The sequence below is a fragment of the Blennius ocellaris genome (assembly GCF_963422515.1).
Source record: "Blennius ocellaris genome assembly, chromosome: 8".
In the NCBI taxonomy this organism is placed as follows: domain Eukaryota; kingdom Metazoa; phylum Chordata; class Actinopteri; order Blenniiformes; family Blenniidae; genus Blennius; species Blennius ocellaris.
This window is the reverse complement of record NC_137657.1, coordinates 27,073,538-27,095,735: the sequence shown is the minus strand read 5'-3', so window position 1 is coordinate 27,095,735 and position 22,198 is coordinate 27,073,538. Positions and strand designations below refer to the sequence as shown.

The window sequence follows — 22,198 nt, the reverse complement described above, 5'->3', positions numbered from 1 at the left end:
TAAAACCAAATAAAACTGTCTGACACGACACAGAAAAAAAATGTAAAAAAAAATAAAAAAATCCCCAAACACAAACTTGGCTTAAATATTTTATAGACTGTGCCACACGGAATATGATGTTTTACCTTTACGGCTCACAATCCTGCCCACTCTCAATACTTGAGAGTGAAAAGTGGAACAATATTACATCATAGGCCGATCCAGACTTTTAATACACACCTGTTAATACATAAAGCCCACTTGTTGCAGTTTGTGCCCAAGTCCCTTCTGCTTCATCATGTGAGAACCCCCCCCCCCCCCCCCTTTCTGAAAACATTCCCATGTTTCTTCAAGTGCAGGGCCTGGAGAGCATGTGCTGCCTTGTTCGGCTAAATGAATTTTTCTGCTGCTCTCATGGCCTCTGAACCACAACTGGAAAGCAGAGCACGACCACAGCAACCGCGCGCTGATTTGAGGTCGTTCAATTACACCGCCGCCGTACAGCAACAGCTCTCTGGAACTCCCGAGGACCCTTGATGAGCAGGGCCCGAACACGGGGGCCTTCGTAACGATCACTTCATTATGAAGTCAACACGTCGCCCAAGTTTTTCGCTGACGAGCGCGGGCGGGTTGACGCGGTAGCCGCGCGTGACATCATTGTCCAAATCGCTTGTCATCCGTCACACGAATGTAACCTCAGAGCAGAAAAATGCTCGCTTGTCATCCAGCGGGCCGCTCCCAAAAAAAAAAAAAAAAATCAGACTTCTCCATCCAGAAATGATTGTTCCAGTCACCTTGTTGACGCGGCCTGCCAAAATGGCCGGCGGACAAATCTAACAGCCGCAGTCCGATGTTCTCACCAGAAACACTGTTCGTGGTACAATCGCTAAATTCCACTTGCATTTTCGACTCGGGGACACAGAAAGCGTTTGTCCTCCTGCTCTTGGCTCCCGCGTGGAGACACAGACCAGGAGCAGCTCGCTGTGACTAACTATGAACAGGAGTAATGAGGTATTACAATCACACCAGAAGCCTCGTGCTTCAGATGCCTCAAGCAGCCTTCATAAATCACAACATGAGCTAATCTAGAGTCTAGACGACCGGCCCAGACACAGTAATGGACCTCTCAACTTTAAAAAAAAATAAAATAAAAAAATCTTACAGGTAGTGCTAATAACTGAACTCCACAATTGACAGTGTAACTGACTTAGAGGGATAATTAGATATCAAGGGAAAACCCAACATTCTTTGCTATTCTGAAACATTTTTCGAGAAGCTTTTTGGGACTATATAACGTGCACCTGTAGCGCCACATGCTTGGGAGAAATTATCCCCTCAGAAATAGCTGAGCGAGTAACAGGGGCTGCTAAAAATGCCACATAAAAGCTGGCGCAGGCCTGAATTATGGCCTGCAATGCGACGAACCACACCGAGCCGCTGCTGGTTTGTTGGTCGGTCGGTCGGTCGGTCGGTTGGTTGGTTGGTTGGTGGGCCCCGGCCCCTTGGCTCCCCTCCATGTGCTGCTGCCGTCAGGTGGCCCCCGCGTAAGTAGTATTATGTGGTGTGAGCGCAAACGTGTGTGTCCGTGTGAGTGTGTGCTCGGGTGTCTGGAGTGTGAGCGAGGTTAGGTTTTGGTGAGATCGATGCAGGTGGCACTTCTAACATTCCCCCTTCCACCTCCCACTTTTTTCTTTTTTTTTTCCCCTTTTCCTTTTTGAAAAGCACTGATTTTATCAAGAATAACAGGTTTAACAGCCGGACCGACTGAGCCTCGCTGCAGACTGCTGGGAGGTTGTGGGGGGGTGGGGGGGGGGGGGGGGGGGGGGGGGCACATGTTGCTGTTCACTGGGGAAACTTACAACCTTGTGCCTCTTAGCTGCACACTAATTTAACAGGAGGTAAAATACATTCAAGAAGCTGTGTTGTTGATCTACTGGCAGCTCAGCGGGCCGTAATGGCGAAACACAAAGAAGAACTTTCATTCACAGGTGCTGCGATCAACATTTGGTGTCTTTCTTCCAATTACAATCTATATTGTGTTCAATAAAGCTCTTCAAGTGGTGTTTATTAATTTAGATTAATTGTGTTTATTCGCATTTCTGGTTTTTGAATTGTCTCCACAAAGTGGACGCACTGAAGAATACATAAACCCGAATAATGTTTAGACGGTGAACACATAACTTTGGTGTCCCCCTGTATTTTTTTTACACAATTAGCAGCTTTATGCTGTGAAACATTTAGATTAGATCAAATACACACCGTGATGGTTTTTGATTAAACTATTTTTTTTATTGTAGAGATATGTAGGCACAAGAATTAAATGTATGATTAAATACTATATAGATTATGATTATACAATGGCCACAGCACAGCAGGGAGACTAAAAACTAAGACCTCTTTAGAGAGTCGTTTCTCAGGTGATTCGTGTTCATGAGGTGGCTTTTAAAGAGATATTATCACAAGTGTAAGACTGCCACCTCGCCCAACATCTACCGACTGCGATCAGGCTTAATGTGCCTTGCTCGAGGTTACACATTAACTCCAGTCAGGCCTGCACACAATGCCATAGGGTGGCTGTAAGAGTCAACTTCAGTGATCTTAAAGCCAGCGGGAAAACAGGTTTTCAGTGCAGGTTTGTCTTGCAGTAACACTCCGTCGCCACGTTTTCCAACAGGCACGTGAACAAGAACTGAAACGAAACATCTGAGGTCGGAAGGTTAAAACACTGCTACTGAGCTGTGGTGCCTTCACAAGGACATCTCAGGCAAGGCTAATCTCCACCGTTGCATCCCTAATCCAACGTAACTGCAGATGTGCCGGCTCTTTTTCTGCACACAATACGAGACGCTACAAGGTCAGAGTCTGCAAATGCCCGTGGCGCAATTATACCTCTTTAGGATTCCACTGCAGAGGCGAGAGACATCCAGCTCTAATTGGACAAACCCAAACGTCTTGCAAAGTCCCAACCGAAGCCAAGGCAGACGGGGAGAAGATGTCAAAGGAGGGTACTTTTCGAAGTGAAAGGCCCCTCTGCTGCCCACGGTGAGGAGTAGGAGCGTTTGTGGTGAGACTGGAGGGAAACCTGAGCCCGTGTGCTCACGGGCCAGCTCATCAGCAAGAGGTGCCGGCTCTTCACAGGCGCCCAGTGTCTCCCACAATCCCCCGTGATTACCTGGCAAGCCATTCGCACTTAAGCGTAAGCCAGCTTGCCCACTAAAACCCGTGCGTGCCTCTTACGGTGCCTTCGCTCTAAACAGTCTAATTCCTGCTGCGCTATCAAAGCATTTCATCTATGAATCCAAAGCTTGCACGGCCCCGTGTCCACTCTGAGAGCTCAAACGTCTTGGAGAGGGGATGTTGTTGCAGTTACATCAGCGGGGGAAGGAGCGGCTCCAAAACAAACATTAGATACAGGCAAATTAAATGCTACCACCTGGTGGAGTGCATCTTTTGGCTGCTCCAGTGACCTGCTCTGTCACTCCTGGGCCCTGGTTCTCCGGCTGGAGGAGGAGGAGGAGGAGGAGGAGGAGGACTGTACGCCCGTCATGCAAACGTGCAAATTCTTACAAAAAAAAAAAAAAGATGTCCGATTCCCAAAATGCTCAAGCAAACAGAAACAAACTCGACGGAAAACGAGGGCTCGAACCCAGTGTTGGAGCCATTTCTGTTTTTCAACCGGGTGTTTGAAGGCAACTAATAGGAAGCATGTTTGTCTGTTATAATACACTGGAGCACGCTGCATCTCTGTCTTCTGTCAAACCCGCTTGTCACCATTCTTCCAGGAGCGAACTGTCAGGTGGTGTTTATTAGATTCTGACTGTGGTGACATACAGGTCGGGGGGGGGGGGGGGGGGGGGGGGGGGGGGGGGGGGGGGCTGTCTTGCCTCTCGCTTGAACAGAAAAAGGGTCAAACACGAGTCACTCCAACTCAGAAAGTGACAGAACTCATAAGACTGCATAAGAAAAACCCCGTGTCCATCATCGACCACAGCAGAGAGACTGACAGGGAGCCAAAACAATGAAGAAGTGTTTTTTAACCACTTTAAGTGACGGAAACATCGAGTTAGGACTCCAGTTTGGGGGGGGAAAGGGGAGGATCACACGAGGTGGAAGTAATCCTCTGAGCGGCGTGACGTGCTCACCTGTCGGGAGGGGGGGGGTGGTGCCCCCACACAGCCTGGTGCCTATTCAAACAAGGAGAGAGCACTTGGTGCACACTGGGACTGGGGCTGGATTCTCCCAAAGAGTAACTGAGCACCTCCCTGCATGTCACGGAGACGGTGAGGGGGGGGGGGGGGGGGTCGTCAGTGTTGTTTTCTGAGGACGGGGGCTGAGCTGGGGGGGGGGGGGCACAGGTGGAGGGCTCTCGGCAGATGAGAAACACCGAGTGATTGTCAGAAAGAAAAATAACATCCGTTTGACATCTGAATCCACTATTGGAGGCCGGCGGGACAGCGAGGCGGGGGGGGGGGGGAGATCAAACAAACAACTAGCGGTGTCTTATTAGGAGCAGAGAGCGAAAAGGAATCAGGTTTTCTCTGAATGGGCGAAGGTCCCGTGGTTTCCCTCTGTGGCGGGCGAACCGCTGGACAGTAGAGAGAAAACGCTTTGCCTGGAGAAGAAGTCGGGACAAGTCAAAACCATCTGCGGCTCCCTGACATGTTTAAATCTAAACTAATGGGGGGAAATTGATTCCCAAGCTCGCCGCTCCACAACTGGTTTCCTGCTTTAACAGGCACTTTGACTGCGAGGTGTCAGGCAGGGGGCAAGAGCTGTGTGTGAGGGGGCGTCCAGGTAGTTCTCATGTTGTGAGGACCGGAATGTGTCCCGGGAGTCCAAAACGCATGTCCGAAATAAAAAATAAAAAAAGAATTCTGATGCAGTCCTAGGACTGTTTTTATTATCCGATGAAAATGTCACCTGGGCAGGAAGAAAATAAATGTATTTCAGTTTCACACGAACGCTTACAGGTTGTTTCTTCTGACTAAATATTTCATAGTTGAACAGATGAGTAATGGAATTTAGCATTTATATTTATTTAGCATGTCCATAAAATAGCATTACAGCAGTTTTCAGTAAGTAAATGCACATATTTGCGCTTTGAGAAATACTAAAGAAAAAGAATTTATCACAAAGTTTATTTGCAGTTTCAAACCTTTTTTTTTTTAATGGGTTTTTGTGCGTATCTCCAGTCTATGGGCCTCGTGCAAAAAGAACGAGCACCAAGAGATCTGTTATGAAATAGTTTGCATGACTGATTTATTAGAAATTAACACATTCTCCTGTGTTTCATATTCTCCAATATTCTTTACACTCAACAAAAGAGTTATTGGGGAATTCCTCTGATGTTATCCGTAGAAAATATCCCCCCCCCCAAAAAATCTATTTTTTTATGATTGCTTGTGATTTTGAGTTTTAAATTCAAATAAAAATCACACAATATTATTACGTCTGTCATTTTTAACGCAAAAGATTATGAATAGTTGATGTTTTGGCACAACAGAGGCTTTAATGCATTTTTTCCATCACACATTAAGAAGCATAAATAAATAAATGTATGAACTAAAAGACAAGCAATTGTATTTAGCAGAGAACTTAAACTTTGAGTAGTTCCTACACTATTGACTTATTTTCTAGAACAAAACTATGGGTCCTCGTTAAATAAACCTAATAACGTCCCATGAAAACCACTTGAGGCGTTGCGTTCTTTGTTTTTTTGTTTGAAGGCTTTGCTCTGATCTCTGGTCGTCACATTCCAACACACTCACTTTACACGACTCCATCATCTTCCTGACTTCATCCTGCGTCCTTTCATTTACTTGATTTAATCTCATGTGGCATTTCTCTCCCCGTCATTCGGTTTTGCAAATGACTCGCTACAGGCTGCTCATTTCTCTCACCGCTTTCCAATTTTACCATGTCGTCTTCTTTTCTGTTTGTATTCCCGATCGTTTTTTTTTCGTTTTGTTTTTTGTGGATTTAACAAAACACCACATTCACTTATTGTTCATATCTCCTTGTTGAGCCACTTTCAACTCTATATTTGTCCAATTGCTCCACCGCAGTTTCCTTTGTGTCCTCCTTTCAACTCGTAAAGTCTCTTCAACTCTCATGGAGACATCTTCCATGAGTCATTCCATGTCTGGTATGAAGAAAAGAAAAAAAACCAAAACAAAACAGGATATAGAATAGTTTTTCTTTTTAATAGTCCCTTTTTTCCCCCTCCTTGTGTTTCAAACTAAAGAGAGCATTGCTGTTGTTACTCAACGATTGTTTTTTGGGGGATTTTCTGAGGGACCGCTGAAGGAAATGCTCATCCATCACTTCAATGACCCTCTGATGCGCGACGTGCTATCCTGTTCACGCAGCACAATATAGCTGCTGTTCCACATAATCAATCGCATATAGAAGAATCGTATAATGCTGCAACAGAACATAGATGAGCAACACACCTTCAGCCAGCGAGACGGGTTTCAGTGCCACGTTTTATTGAAAAAAAAAAAAAAATCCCTTTTGGCATGCTCTTCAGGACGCCGGCCATCAAAGATGTCGGGGTGTTTTTACTTGAAACCAAACAGACCAAAACCATTACCGTTGGACGATCTAGAAAATGTTTTCTCGTCTCTGCAGGCCCGGCCTGCGCCGCAGACGTGCGCATCCCTTGCAGCCAGCGTGAGGAAGACGCTTCTTACACTAAATGCACATTTCCTCACATTCCAGTACGAGTTAGCAAAGGAACAGAAAGAGGGATTTTTTATCGATTTGTGCGTGTGCGCATGGCATGCTGGTCGTGCACACTCACCAGAGAGCAGGTATCTGAATCAGCTTTCCATAGAGCGCAGTGCTGAAGGAAGGAATGATGGGGATCAGGGGGAGAAAACCTCCTGCGCTGTCCTGGCATGTCAAGCCTGCCTGGAACCCAAACACCTGCAAACAAGAAGAAAAGGGTGGAGCGAGATTGAAATTGAGGAAAAAGACAAATCAGTGGGCGGAAAGATGGCCGTTATACCACTGACAATGACATTAGAGTCAAACTCTTTCACTCTTTCACATCTGAATCATCATTACACCTGACCCTTTTTATCTTTTGCCATCATGTGGAGAAGAATATGCTCGTCTTAATGTAGATATAATGACACGGTTCCCCACAGCAAATGTGTGTGGTGAATTTTACAGCGTTGAAATGATTAATGTAAAAAAAATAATAAGCACATTTACAGCTGTGGAACACATTAAATGTTCACAACAGACAATAATGTAAAAAAAAGGCAGTTTAAACTGCCTTGGATTTACATTTTTTTTACACTTCAATCGACTGAATGGATTATTAAACTGAAACCACTGACTTTACTGTTGTTATTTTTTTTAAATATTATTATTGTTTGTATTCTTTTGCAACTCTTTTATTACTCGCTGCTGCAATAATGCAAATTTCCCCCGTTGTGGGAGAAATGAAAGATGAGATGATCTTATCTTTTTACAAAATGACTAACACACTAAAAAATTCAAGCAAACAGTCAAATTATGTTCGTGGTGAAATACAAAGTATTTTGGGAAGATATTTGCAGACAGAGAAATAACTTTATGACTTTGTTATGTTCTACACTGTGATTTATTGGGGGAAAAGATGGCTTTTATGTCTGCATTCATCCACGACAAAACTCAAGGGAAATGTTTAAAAAAATAATGGACAATGGAAACACATCTAATGATCATTTTCTCACCATCTAAAGCTTCTGGTCTCCACCCTTAATGTAATATAATCTCAATGTTTACATGATGTTAATAGAGCACGGGGAGGAAAAGTCCTGTTTAATAATGGAGGTACAGAGCTGATGGGAGCGCCCAGCTGTCAAAGCACACAGCTGCTGCATGCACACAGCTCAACACCTGCAAACGCAGCAAAACTACAATGGCAACTGAGAATTGAACAAAAAGCCCGTCGTTTATTTCAACCACAGCTATTTTGCCTATTTGTTGGAAAAAGTGATCTTTCTTCTGCCGGTAGCAGGTGGACAGAACCAACTAAATCTCATATTGACACAAGTGCTCCTGGTTTTAATCGCCAAACCTGCACAACACATTTATCATAAGGTGAGCAATTTTAAATCGTCGAGCAGAACGTGCAGTAACTGCAAAAATCCCTCATGCCACTGAGAGCCAGTTGTGGTTCTTTTTAACATAGTGTTGCACAAAAACTAAATGTAAAGTTCTATTTGACTCAATTAACCCTCTGGGGGTCACATGACCGTTTGAAAAAGCAGTAGCGTCACAGCACAGCGTCATCTGGTCCAGTGTTTCAATCCGTGTCGAAAGTGCGGATATAAAACTACAAGCTCATTTTTAAACGATGTTGATAGCCGGAGATATGAGGAAAAATATGTGTGACCTTTTGTAAATAGTTTTACAAAAACGCCCGAGGCAGTGCTTCTATTTCACTGTAAACATCTGTATATAACGTTTTTTTTAGTCCTATTTTGATACATTTTAGTTAATTATAGTTTAGATTTACTTTACAAGTAAACAAAATGATTCGTTAACCATGTCTGTGACTTATATAGTCAATAAATCTATGTTTTTACCACCGAATTTGTAATTTTATGGTGTTTTTAGATCCACTGTTTTAATACAGTATGCCAAAGTGATGAAAATACTTCAGAAATGCATTTATGAGGTTGTCCTGAACAAAATGACACCAAAAAAAGGCAAGGTTTAAGGATTTTATATCTGAGATATAAAGGAAAAATCAATTGTAGTGGAAAAACGGCCCAAAATGCTTCAGGCCCCAGAGGGTCAATGACGGCCATGCCATGACGGGTCTTCACCAGGTTACTGATATATTGAAAGCTCCGTCATGCACTCAAGTCTCCTTTTATTCAAACGCAACTACGTGTCCATGTTTGCGGCTTGTGATACAACTTTCCACCTCTCCAGTCGTCTGCCTGAGCCGACTGAGAAGTAAAACAATGGCGGACCACTCCACTGAAGACAGAAAGCTCAACTCTGACGGCCAGTGTCAATAAAACACAGATTAAGATAAGCCCTGGTTTATACCCTTTTTCAAATCACTTCCTGAACAGGCCGAGTTGTGGCCATGATGACCTCCACCCCCCCCCTTTTTGTGATCCCCTCTGCCAAAACCCAGAGGTAGCATTAAGACCCTCGCAGATTGAGATGCCGATTGGCTGATTGGCCAAAGTGACTCTCGGCCACTGACCAGGTGACCGTTAACCCCGCGCTGACCCTGTGATAAGGACTACCAGCATGGTGCCCAGTAAACATCCTGCATTGTAAACACACTCAAGAGGAGCAAGAGGAATGGAATCCGGGTTTGTTATCCAGACTTGCTCAACAGTCGACGACCTGGATCTGCTGAAACACTACGAAGACCAGTACTTATCCCATTACACTACACTGCAGAGTATTTTGCAGTTTCAGTTACACCTTAATGCCTCACTTGGATGTGCACAATAGGAAAACATATGCACTATTGTAAATGTTTTCACTCTCGTCAAAGAAATACCATGTCAAAGTAAAATCAGCTTTAAAAATGTATTTGAAAAGTAAATACATTCCCTAAAAACAACTTTCTCAGAAGTCTAAATCCATAATAATAATCCGGTTTTCTCAAAACTGTTGGAAAAGTTGTTTGATTGTCAACACAGAATCCATAAAGGTCCATTACTTTTTTTTTTAGCAATGTTGTTTGAAAAGGCTTCACCAAATTCATTGTGTTTAAGAAATGGAGAAAGAGGCCACATAGAAGCATAATTCATCTTGAATGGGCCTGACAGGTGAAATAATGCCACAATAACCTTTATATTTAAACTTTAATGTTTTTTTTTTGTTGTGGCTCAGAGCATACATGATAAAAATGTCTATAATTTCGCAAAAGCAAACAATTACTACTGAAAATGAGTTCAATCTCAACATAAAGCCAATTTTAATGAAAACTTCTGATACGAAACACAAGAAAATGTCCCAAAATCAAGTTGTTAGCTTTTTTTTTTTTCTCTTCCTGTTTTTGTTTTGGCTTTTTTTGTGTGTTTCGTTCTGTTTTTCTCTTTTTTTTCTTTTTTCTTTCTTTGTTTTGTGTCCTTTTGTCTTTGCTTTTGTTACAATTGTTGTGATTATTTAGGTTTTTGCTCTGTTGTTGCTCAGGCTGGTTTCATCTCATGGCAGTTGGAAAATATTTAGATCACTGTGATTACTGTATTATTAAAAAGAAGAAAAAAAATGTATGTAGCACTAACAAGGGTATTGTATGTATCTCCCCACCAAGTCTATCTCTCTATCTTTCCTCTCCTCTATTCTATCCTTTCACCCCAACCGGTCAGCAGAATTCCTCCACCTCTGACTCTGGTTTCTACAAAGTTTCTCCCTGTTGGGGGAGTTTTTCCTTTCCAGTCGCAAACACACCTGCTTGCTCATGTGGATCTGTTGGGCTTTTCCATTTTCCCTATAAAAGCGAATTGGAACGACTGTAATGTATTTAAAAATGTCTTTCTTTGTCTCACCTTGAGGTAGAAGTGAGCGTAGCAGTGGTGCAGCAGGTTGTCCGAGGGCTGACTCAGGCTGCTGACGGCGCCCACCAGCTCGGGAGCGTACATGGGCACCGAGTGTTCCACGTTGACCTTCTCGACCTGGAACCTCACCGAGGGAAGCGGGCGCACGGGTTGGAACGCCGGGGCCGTCACTGGTCCCGGCGCAGCCTGGAGGAGCAAAGAAAAGAGAAAAAAAAAAAGGATGAGTGGGTTAAAAAGTGAGCGGCCATGTCTCCATCAGAAGGTACGATTCCCCATCTCCCTCTTTCCACGCGTCAAAGTGCCCTTGAGCAAGACACTGAACCCCCCCCCAAACTACTCCCATTGGATGGATGGATGGATGGATGGATGGATGGATGGATGGATAGATAGATAGATAGATAGATAGATAGATAGATAGATAGATAGATAGATAGATGGATAGATGGATAGATGGATAGATGGATAGATGGATAGATGGATAGATGGATAGATGGATAGATGGATAGATGGATAGATGGATGGATGGATGGATGGATGGATGGATGGATGGATGGATGGATGGATGGATGGATGGATGGATGGATGGATGGATGGATGGATGGATGGATGGATGGATGGATGGATGGATGGATGGATAGATAGATAGATAGATAGATAGATAGATAGATAGATAGATAGATAGATTCATCCCGAAGGGAAATTGTTTTGTTGCAGCAATCTGGTACATACGAATATTATAAAATACAAAAGAATAGTAATAAAGGTAAAAAATAAAAAAATTAAAATATCTGGGTATAAGACATAAAGTAAAACACAGAATGGAACCTGGGCACTTAGAAATAACAAGAGATAAAAACAAGATAAATAAATAGTAAGGTGCAGTGGCAGAGCCATTAGAAGTAGACATTATATAATAATAATAACAATAATACAGATAATAACAGTGTGTAATAGTGTATAATACTCATGTATAGTACTACTAATAATGGTAGCAATAATATAACAATAACAATATGGTAGCAATAAAATAACAAACAATAACAATATATATATATCAGTAAAAAAAAAAAAAATAATAATAATAATAATAATAATACCAACAGTATACTTATAATAATAATAATACCAATGGTATTAGTGTACTTGCACATGTATAAATATATGTATATGTACATGCAATATGCCATATGAAATATGAAATATATGATATAATATACCGTATTTTCTGCCCTATAAGGTGCACCGGGTTATAAGGCGCACCTACATTGATTGACATAATTTACAACTTCATTCATATATAAGGCGCACCGCCCTATAAGGCGCATGGAACAGACCAGTGGTCAGCAACATTTATAGCTCAAAGCCATTAAGTTACATTTTCCATTGCTTCTAGCACCCAGAGAGGTGCACACACTTTATTTTGATAGTCCTACCTGCAGCCTATGCCAGTACCACACTACACACAAAACCTTCTTCACTACTGGTTGACAACTTACAACTACCGGTAATAATAATAATAATAATAAACTAAACTACATGAACTAAGCAACAAAAACACAACACAACACAATTATTACCGACACCACAAACCAAATAGAACCCCCAATAATTGCATTTAAAACACCACAAACAGCTGCAATGAATTATGGGAGTTTCTATCGGCTGCACTGAGGAGCTCAGGTTGAATTTGTGTTGTTGGAGGTTATTGTGGCTCGTTGTTGGGCTTGGTGTTGATTGTGTTTAGGCTGTGTTTTTGTTCCCCAGTTTAGGGAGTAATGATTTCATCTAGTTTATTTTGGTTTGTTAGAACGTTGGTGTGCAACCATGAGTGATTAAGGTGTTGTGCGGAGTCTCGTCCGCACTGAAGATCCGGTTGCAAAGATAGAGTTGTCAAAATAAAAGCTTCTAGTTGTTCAGCTGTCAAATAGCAGCCTGGAGTAGAACAATCGTCCATATATAAGGCGCACCGGGCTATAAGGCGCACTGGCAGCTTTTAAGAAAATTTGAGGTATTTAGGTGCGCCTTATAGGGCGGAAAATACGGTAAGTACCAATGTAATTTAGTCCAGGATGGACAGAGCGTCTTATGTGGCAGACACATCCGTTGGTTAAAGAATCCCCCTCGATTTCTATTCTAAAATATAGATAGAAACCTTTATACCTCCTCCACAACTTGAGTAAACCTGACAAATATAAACATTTCATTATTTAGGACCCAAGATGTGCTTAGTTTACATCAACCATATCAAGCTTGGCTCTCCAATAGTTGAAAGACCTCAGATAGGTTTGCACAGATTGTTTTAAAGTATCCCCAACAGCTTCCTGTTCTCCTTCGGTCTCCTTCTGTTGCAGGATGTAACAACATGTGTGCAGTCAGAAGGAGCAGCGAGTCTTTCACTGAAGACACATTTACTTCTTTGTATCTAATTTCCTGTCTGTTGACTACACTTCTTTTCTACCGGTCGAAAAAAAAAAAACCAAAGCTCCAACCACCTTGTGTCCCAGGAGGACGGGCATCAGCGTGTGCAGGAGGTTGAACTCCGCCATGGAAACGCTGACGGAGACCTGGAGCAGAGTGAGACAAGTCACTCGGCTCGGGATGAACTCCTCCAAGCGCGACGTTTCTTCGGGAGTCGCCGGAACGTCTCTCTCCTCGAACATTTCTACGCAAACGACACAACGAAACATGTTAGCTCTGGAAGACACATTGTAGGAAAGTCGGTGACACAGGCAGAGAATAAAGTGCAAAAAAAAATACAAGTTTCCTTTTTTTTTTTGGACACAATTCAATTGATACATGAACATGTGACCTGGGTTGTGTTACTGGAATTAAGACTGAAGGAGTTGAAAAGGCCAGAGACCTTTTTTATTTGAGGTTTGAAGACTATTTTACAGGAAGGGAGGTTAGTTAGAAAGCACATGGATTGCTTTGAGCGGGAGCAGCAGTGCCTGCAGCTTTGAAACAATGGCTTTCAAAAGAGACTTTTTTTTTTTTTGTGTGAAGAAAAACCACCACCACCTCATACATGAAATATAATAGACATACACTATAAAAAATGCTGGCATCTCCGAGCGATATTCATTATGGTGGTTTTTTTCCCCAGTAGCTTTGCGTTTGAACTATTTAATAAAACCACTCATTCAATCAGGACCCTAAAAAACCTCCAAGAGAAAGGGGGGAGGGGGGGGGGGGGGGGGGGGGGGGAAGTCAATCATGGAAATAAAGCGAGCAAGGTCAGCGCTCACATCAAGAGTGTGGGACCCGAGAAATGAACCACGAAACCATGTCGGTGGGGGGTTGGGGGGGCTGAGCTGGACCAAATCCTGAACCCTCTGTGAGGTCTCTGGCTCCACGCCCAGGTCAGGGGCTTGGTTCACTTTTTTTGTAACCGTTGCGTTGGACTTCGATTCCCCCCGCTACGAGGTGGGCTCAGAACCTGATCTCAGAGCTATTTAGTCCCTTGGCCTGCTGCCTCAACTCACAATATCTGGTACTACCATGTCCAATCCAATCACGTACCAGGCCTGAAGTCAATATCCACAATGAGGATTCAAATACCGAAACTATGCACTTCATCAGGGACGCAGGTACACGAAGCACTTCCAGACACGGAACGTTGCTACGCACTCAAACTGCAGCTTCACGGTCCATCTGCAACTCTGAAAATCCTGTTGTTTCTGTTGCTTCTGTTGCTTTTTTTAGTAATAAAACGTTCAATTTGCTAGCTGGAGCCCCGTGCTCTCAGTGAAATGTGTGTTTTTTGTCTTCATTTAAAGCATGAAGGTCAGGAAATAGTGCTGAAAACCCCGACGATAGCGCTGTTCACTGTAAAGCTCATTTCAGGGCTGCGGCTCAACCTTTCCTCAGCATCCTAGCGTCGGATGATTTTCACATTGTCAGGAACTGGTACTAGTCTTTCTTAAAGCCCAAGATAAAACCATACTGTCGGTGCATGAAACCCCACAAAATTCACAAATAAAAGAAGAAAGTATTAATTACAAGCGAGCTTTTAGAAAAGACACAAATGAAGACCCGATTCTTATGACAGTTGCCAATTCATTTTCTTTCAAATGACTAATCAAATTAGTTTTTGTTCCAATAGTTCATCATTTCCATTTGGACACTCGCGTTTCTGATTGAAACAGAACTCTAATAAAACAGAAATACTCCATGAAGTGTTGCATGATCAGATTTTTTAACTGTTAAGCCCTGCAGGCAGAAATTGAGTAACACTATACAGAGAAAATAAAAGAATCATACGTAATGCGTGTGTTATTGCATTACTACACCAAAAAGTAACTTTGGCTTCCTCTTTTATGGACTCATTGCTCGCTCGGTCCCACGGGGTCCAACTTGACGGAGCCGAATATGCCACAGACCTGAGACGCATATAGAAACAGGAAGGATCCGAGTGACCTACTGACTTCAGGCACGAACCGCCGCGGTAATTACCCCCTCAACCGTTATCTATCACAGATGCTAAAACAACCGAAACCTGCGGATGTTATCTTTTTTTTTCCCCCCCCAAAAAAATTCTTTTCGCAAAAGGAGTTATTGCTACAGATATTACACACAGGCACACATTCCATGTTCTTTCACAACATCCAAAGGCATGAGCTCATCAATAGCTATGCAGGGATGATCACTAACAAAAGGTGTTTGGCTTAACCTCCCTCGTGTGGCCCGAGAGGTCACTACTTTCATGCAACAGCTGTGTGTTGAAGGATGGGTTGTGCAAGGAAATAACATTGGGATGAGGATACTATAAAGTGCAAACTGCTGCAGTTTCTGATCCGCGGCAGAAGCAGGACGATGAAAACATGAGGCAACGTTGGAAAAACTTGCCTTGATTTGGTTCCTCAAGCCAGTGTTTTATTGTTGGTCTGAGGATTGTGGGAGTCCTTTGCTTTTTTTTTTTTGGTGTGTGTGTTTTGACTTCCTGAAAAGTTTTAGTGGGGAATATTAGACGGAGGCAGGTAAAAATACCACGATCACTTCATGAGGGACTTTGACGCCATTTACTTGCAAAAATGTTGCTCGGAGCGACTGGAAATGCAACTTTCTGAAAACACCGCCTTCTTCACATGTGTGAGAAGCTGGACAATAACCACACTGACGGTTTTCTAACTCAAAGTCCATATTCTCCGGGGACTTGGCAGTTTTACAGTTGCGAGACACCGCGAATAAAAATCCAACTCTGTTGTGTGTCCAAACAAATGTCAGTGTACTCCCAATGCTAATGTTTAAATCGTAGCGTTATCTCCATGAGGTTCTATTACAAAAACAACCAACAACACCAACACCCACTTTCATTTTCAGGGTTTTTGCCATTTCCATGTAAACAGAAATTGTTTTCAAAACATTTCAGAGCATTGAAGTGAAAACACCAAAAAAAACGTGAACATCTAAAGTGTGTCATTCAAGCGTGTGTGTGTGCGATGTCGAACCTCCCTGCGGTTTGCAGTACGGCTCGTACTCGTGGTCCATGGCACACGTGACCATCTTCAGGATGCGGTGGACGGCGCTGCTGTGCAACCTGATGTCCAGAGGTCCGACCGCCAGCTTCTTGATGGACGTTTCTTGAACCACGGGCGCTACCTCCTCTGTGTTCATCGCAGAGAAATCCTGAGAGTCTGCAAACACAAACACAAACACACAAACAGCCAGCTGTGAATACATAAAACATCAAAGCAACACATTTAACCAACACACAACAACACTGTGAAGTTTAATTTGAGGAATATAACAGACAACAGGTCTTTATTTAATTTATTTTTATTTCACCTTTATGCTACCAGGTAGGTCAATTGAGAACCAGTTGTCCTTTGAAATGTCTTCCTGGCCAAGAGGCAGCGAGGAGGCACAAAGATAAACACAGAAAGAAATATACACACATACATACAATAAACCAATTTTGCCAAATCTAAAAAGAGAGAAAGTCCTATTTGCAGTGTTTACAGTTTAGAAACAAATTGGTAAAAGCTAAAAGCGAGTGCAGTGATCCTTAATTATTGTTGTATGGTGGTGGGACGGGGGGTTTGAAGGTCTGTTGCAAATGATTTGCAGCAGAAAACTGGAATGAGGGTCGACCAGAGGAGGTACGGGCTTTAAGTATGGCAAGACTGATGAATCTATTTGTGCTGTGACTATTGAGAGGAGACTGTCGATATAAAGGAGTCAGGATGATTTAACAACTAGTTTATTTTGACAAGGAAGCGATTGTTTCGATATCTCTTTGCTTAATGATGTACAGGGAAAAGATTTTAGTAATCAATTGGGTAAAAAAAACAAAAAAAAAAACAAGGATAGTTGTGGTGTAGTGCTGCAGCAGGGAGCAGTTCACAAAGCCGTGAGCCGCTGGAATGATGAATATTCCAAATGTCCACTCTCACACAGCTGTCCCTTCATTCATCGCAGGCCCCCGTTCCAGAGGTCCACTTAAAAGACCCGGCTCCCCGGCAATAAAAAAAGGGAGAAATTAAAAATAAAAGAAGGGGGTGGATGAATGGCAGTGAGAGACGAAGAGGACAAAGGGTCACAACTTGTTTTATTCCCATTACATTCCACCACTGCAGCTCAGAAACAAAACTGTGAATTTCACCTCTTTTTTTTTTGTTCACTGAATGAACTGAGGAATTGGGGGTGCAGCTCCCACTGAAATTGTTTTGGAAAACGTATAAAGGGCAACAGGCAATGCCACTTCCTCTTCCCTTCACTGAGATTTGGCTGCAAGTGGATTAGGCCTAATATCTACCATATGGCTGCAGTTAGAACGGTCAGTGGAATGATGAGAAGGCTGAAATTAGCTGGGATTTAGAACGATTTAAAAGTGTCTCAATTTCCAAAAAAAAAAAAAAAAAAAAAAATTTAAAGGAAAAAAAGCGGGTTTTAATGTGCGGCATTACCCTAATGTGAAGTCAATGGTGAGCGTGACCTGGGTGGGTTAGTATTTCGGTTGACTCAGAGTTTAAGTTAGTCCTGTGGCGATGCGAAGCTCATTTTCTTGGGTTGACACTGGAACTGGTCCGAGCCGCGAGAAGAGCGGCACTGACAGAACAGAAGCATTCCAATTGGTGAGAGTAACCGCAGAGGAGAGGAGGCTGACACTGATCCCGCCGTCAGAGAGACACTTCGACAGCTCGGGATGACACTATCAATGTTTTGTTTTAATTTAGATTTCAATCTGAGGCTGACAGCGGCGAGAGGAAACAATAGCCTAGTCAGAACGGGGCTGAGGCGTTGGGAGGGAAAAAAAATACAGGGCAAGTCAAACTGCACAGGTGTCGTGAGATTACAAATAAATCTAATTAGCAACTAGATCATTTTTTGTTCCTTAGAACTTGTGCAACTGTGGATCGAATTCTCACGTATTTAGCTCGTTGGTCATTTCTACTCCACAAAATCCAGTAACCGAAGCAACTGTGCAGTAATACTCTCAGTTTCTGCACATTTCAATACCATTATTCAATGACGACCTGAGCACATTGAAGGTTTTAACTGATCCCAGAACAGTGCCAGTCAGGCGTCGCCGCCATGAGACACTTCACAGCAGCGCAGAAATCAAAAGCTCGACATCACACTCTAAAAGCACAAAGGCATCTGTGAGCCAAATACAACATTTCACAATGGAGGTAGCACGCTTTATCTCTTAATGGGAGCCTCAGATCTTTGGGAATTGAATAAACATTCCTGAGTGTAGCTGAGGAATGAGGAACCCGGCCCGTCTTAAGGCTTCTGCCAGCAAGAGTGACATCTAATTAGGCGAGGAGGGCCTACTCACTTTCTCAAGAGCTTACAGGTAAAGAGACGGAGGGAAAACAGTGTTTCAACAAGCAACGTGGAGAGAGAGAGAGAGAGAGAGAGAGAGAGAAACTCAAATATGTGTCAGCGCAGACTAAACACTTCTGACAGTTGCCCTCAAGGTAAGTTTGGGGTGAGAGTGAGGACAGAGAGGGTCAAGGACCAGGTGGCTGCGACTGAAACAAGACAAGCTCTTTCTTTGAGTCTCCAGGGGGCTTGTTTAACAGAGAGGAGAGAAGAGAGGGAGAGGGAGAGAGAGAGAGAGAGAGAGGTGGAGGGAAAGGGAGAGGGAGAGACGCGGTGACGAATTAGACAATACCTTTGTCGATGCTGCTCTCCATTGTGTAGAGATAATCCATATAGAAAGCACCAAAGCGCTGCATGCCCGCTATCTCCGTGTAGGCCTCCTGCCAAACAAAAAGCAGAGTTTGGTCAACAAAGTGGCCCGGGGGGGGGGGGGTTGGAAGCAAACAAGCTGATACCCTTTAAGAGTGGCAATGGCCGGGGTCGAGGTGGAAATGGCAATGGCGGTCAATTCAGAGATAAAAAGAGTTATTGAGCGGTAATCTGCTTGACCGGGCCATTAAGACCACTCAAACTGGGAAGCAATGGCAGAAATTGGGGGGGGGGGGGTCATTTTGGCCAAAAGATGGAACTAAAAGTTGAAAGAAGATCGACGTTTTTTATCCCACTTATAGGATGAATGCATGTAAGTCCTTTTGTCCCTATCAAGAAGAGCTTTAGATAGAAAGAATAGACATTTAGCTCACAGTCCTATGGGAAGTCCATCATATGAATGTTGAATTAAAACATTTATTTGGATCACCTAAACCAAAAGTCTGCAACCTTTAACCTCTCATTAATGCCCCCCCATTTCACCAAATAACATTTGTTTCGAGTTCTGGGTCAACAATTGACATTAAAATACAAGTTATCAACGTTTACCCTTGTCAGCTTTTTATTTTCTGCCCACTATACAAAAGATGCAGGTAAACTAGTAATGCTGGCAGAAAAAAACCAAGTGAATATGTCCACAGCTCCTTTTCCTTCAACACTTTGGTTTCTGGATTTATCCATGGCTATTTTACTGAGTTCTGGGACAAACTTCAGTCGCATTACATTACTTTTATCGTCAAGTTTCTCCTTTAACGGCAACATGATATTCCCTCTGAAAAATTGTATGAATGCTACTAAATTAAAATGCAATGATTTTGTGAAAACTAGAGGAAACCAGTGTTGCAAATCTTTGTTGGTATTGCTCCTGCTTTTTCGAGCTTCCACGGGGAAATCACCTGCTAGCAATGCAGCTAGTACAAGTTTGAACAGAAAAAAAAGAAAAAAGAAAGAAAAATCAAACATTGACAGACTTTATAAATGACTCAATAAGAAAATCAAGAGGAAAGATACTGGCTCAGTTTTTTTTTTTTTGTTCATGCCTGCTGCCAATCCAACTACAAATACATTAAGAACCAAAAACACTCCCCGACACTGATCAACAGTTTGTTACGGGCCTGACACTTCAAAATAAACACACATTTCCAGGGCTGTGGGCGCTTGAGAGTTTAGATATGACCCCAACTTTTCTTTTTCTTTTTTGTTAAACTGTGGAGTCCCTTGAGCTCACACTGAGGAAAGTTCACCTGACCCGGGGGAACGTCCAAACTGCAGAGAATTAAAAAAAAAAAAAAAAAGGCAAGCGGGTCACGCAGGGTTCAATCGCAGCTACTGAACCACCGCGCAGGCTTTTCATTGACTTATGCACGATTATTACGAGGACTTGATCTTAGAAGAAAAACTCTCTTTTATACCAGCTCTGACCCACCCAGGTACCAAGGAGCGTCGAGAGCCACCGACCTTGCCGTCGATGTTTCAAAGTTGTACTTCGACTACGAACCGAGTCACGTCAAACACTTCAGAATGAGTGTGCAAGCAAGAAACAATGAGAGAGGCCCCCCCCCCCTCACGCCAATTTAACACCACACCCTGGGCCAGGCTCGCAATTCCTCTTGACATTCTAAAGATTTGAGGAGAGCCTTATCAGGGAAGCAGGTTAATAAGTAATATTTATTAGGGGACCTCTAATGGCTCCAGCTTGCTTTGGGATCAAAGCCACACCGGTTTCAAAATCGCTAATGAATTAACGCCGAGCCTTTAAGTGCCGGACTTTCAAGTATGACGGAATGGATGGATGGATGGATGGATGGATGGATGTCCAAACAGTTGCTTCACTGAGGGTCATGCACATTTCTCAGCAGAGTCAACACGGCCAGCACTCGAGCTGCGAGGGCTGATGAGGGGAGCTGCCACTTATCAGGAACAATGGCTTTAACACTACTACTTAGATAAGCGAAAACATTCCTCCTCTGTAGCTCAGTAACTGACACAAGTAATTCACGTTTAAACCAAAAGTTGCTTAAAAAAAAAAAAAAAAAAAAGATGAATTAAGCAGCAATACGAAGCTGATAACGGTATCACTTTTCCAGTGGAAAGATAAGCGATTAGGCCTGATTATTGTTTATCGGCAAAGATAAACTACTGTGCTCGCCAAGGGGTTGACAGTGTTGGTTTGAGCGAGGTTATCTGTATTACACAACATTCGTAATATGTCCAATCTAATGAGAGAGTTGGAATTTCTTTAGTTGTTGGGTTTTCTGATGTCACTTGTACAAATCGTGCGCTCGGTGACGACGGTGTAAATAAGAACGGGTCAAGTGTGATTGAGTTTGAGACACTTTTTTCACAGTCGTGTTAAACAGCACAGCTCCGTAGGAAAATCTCTCAGCTTGTTGCTCTTTGATTTAGTTGTTATCCTTCTACACATTGGATACTTTGAGGAATTCCTTTTTTTTTTTTAGCCATACATTTTAGCAACATTTTTTTTTTTTTTCCTGTGACCTTGTGTGTAGCAGCGTCCAGGATGAACTCGGCCCTGACTCCGTTGTTTTCTGGACTCCGGTAGTCAAACAGAGAGTTGGTGAGGTAGGTCATTCCTTTGCTGCTGAGGCTGTCGCCGCAGCTGAAGAAAACTGCATCCTGCAGAGACACCGCAAGGAAAGTGAGGAAACGTGAACGCCAAGCAACACAGGAAAACCACCGCTGACTGTGTGTGTGTGAGTGAGTGAGTGAGTGAGTCAAGACATGTCTTGAATTAATAAAAAAAGGATAAAACATATTGACAAAGATAAAAAAAAGGTGATGCAAAACACATATTCGACATTAAAGTTACCCGGGACACAAACGACACGGTTCAGATGGTGTTTTGGACGTTAAACTCCATTTTTCTTTCCGTCCACTGTTCCCCGATGGTGTTTTTGTTTACCTCTTCCCGTCGATTCATGTTCTCCTCAAAATCTCGTACTCCCATGATGCTCTTCAGGCAGAGGGCCCGGCAGCCCACAAAGCCGATTTGACAATCGAAGAAGGGCTCTCCCATCATGAGCACCTGGCAGAGACGAGAGAAGACTTTCACCATCTTTTACACTAAATTAAACAACAATGCAGAAACTTGAAGTGAAGGACAAAAGGAATAACAGTTGCGCTTTCAAAAATAAGGATTACCAACGAATTCGCTGATGAATCTTGAATAAGAGCGTTTCTAAGTTTGTGCAAATAGAAACCCGCCACATTAAAGTCAAACGCAATAGTTGATAGGAATGTGCTTTTACATCTTTACTGAATGTGTTGCAGGACAAAGTCAAAATAGCTGCAGCTGAACGAACGGCAAACAAACTGGTAGGCATCGTGATCAATGAGGTTAATGTGGTTTGTGGTGTCGGAGGAAATTGTGGGCGATGAAAGCGATGAAAGAGCCCCGTGTCGGACCGCCTCCACTTCTCCTTTAGCGTGATGAATGTTTGTTTGTAGAAGCAGCTGCCTCTGTAACCACAAAGGTG

General features: G+C 43.0%; 1 protein-coding gene across 1 annotated transcript in view; it reads right to left on the bottom strand.

Annotated features, from left to right (window-relative positions):
• The window catches only part of vps13b (vacuolar protein sorting 13 homolog B), a 328,731-nt gene that overhangs the window by 262,828 nt on the left and 43,705 nt on the right, over positions 1 to 22,198 (bottom strand). Inside the window, 7 exon segments of the mRNA XM_080500575.1 lie at positions 6,782 to 6,906; positions 10,497 to 10,691; positions 12,998 to 13,167; positions 15,953 to 16,138; positions 18,625 to 18,712; positions 21,201 to 21,338; positions 21,625 to 21,747. Of these exon segments, the coding sequence (XP_080356701.1) occupies positions 6,782 to 6,906; positions 10,497 to 10,691; positions 12,998 to 13,167; positions 15,953 to 16,138; positions 18,625 to 18,712; positions 21,201 to 21,338; positions 21,625 to 21,747 (1,025 nt within the window).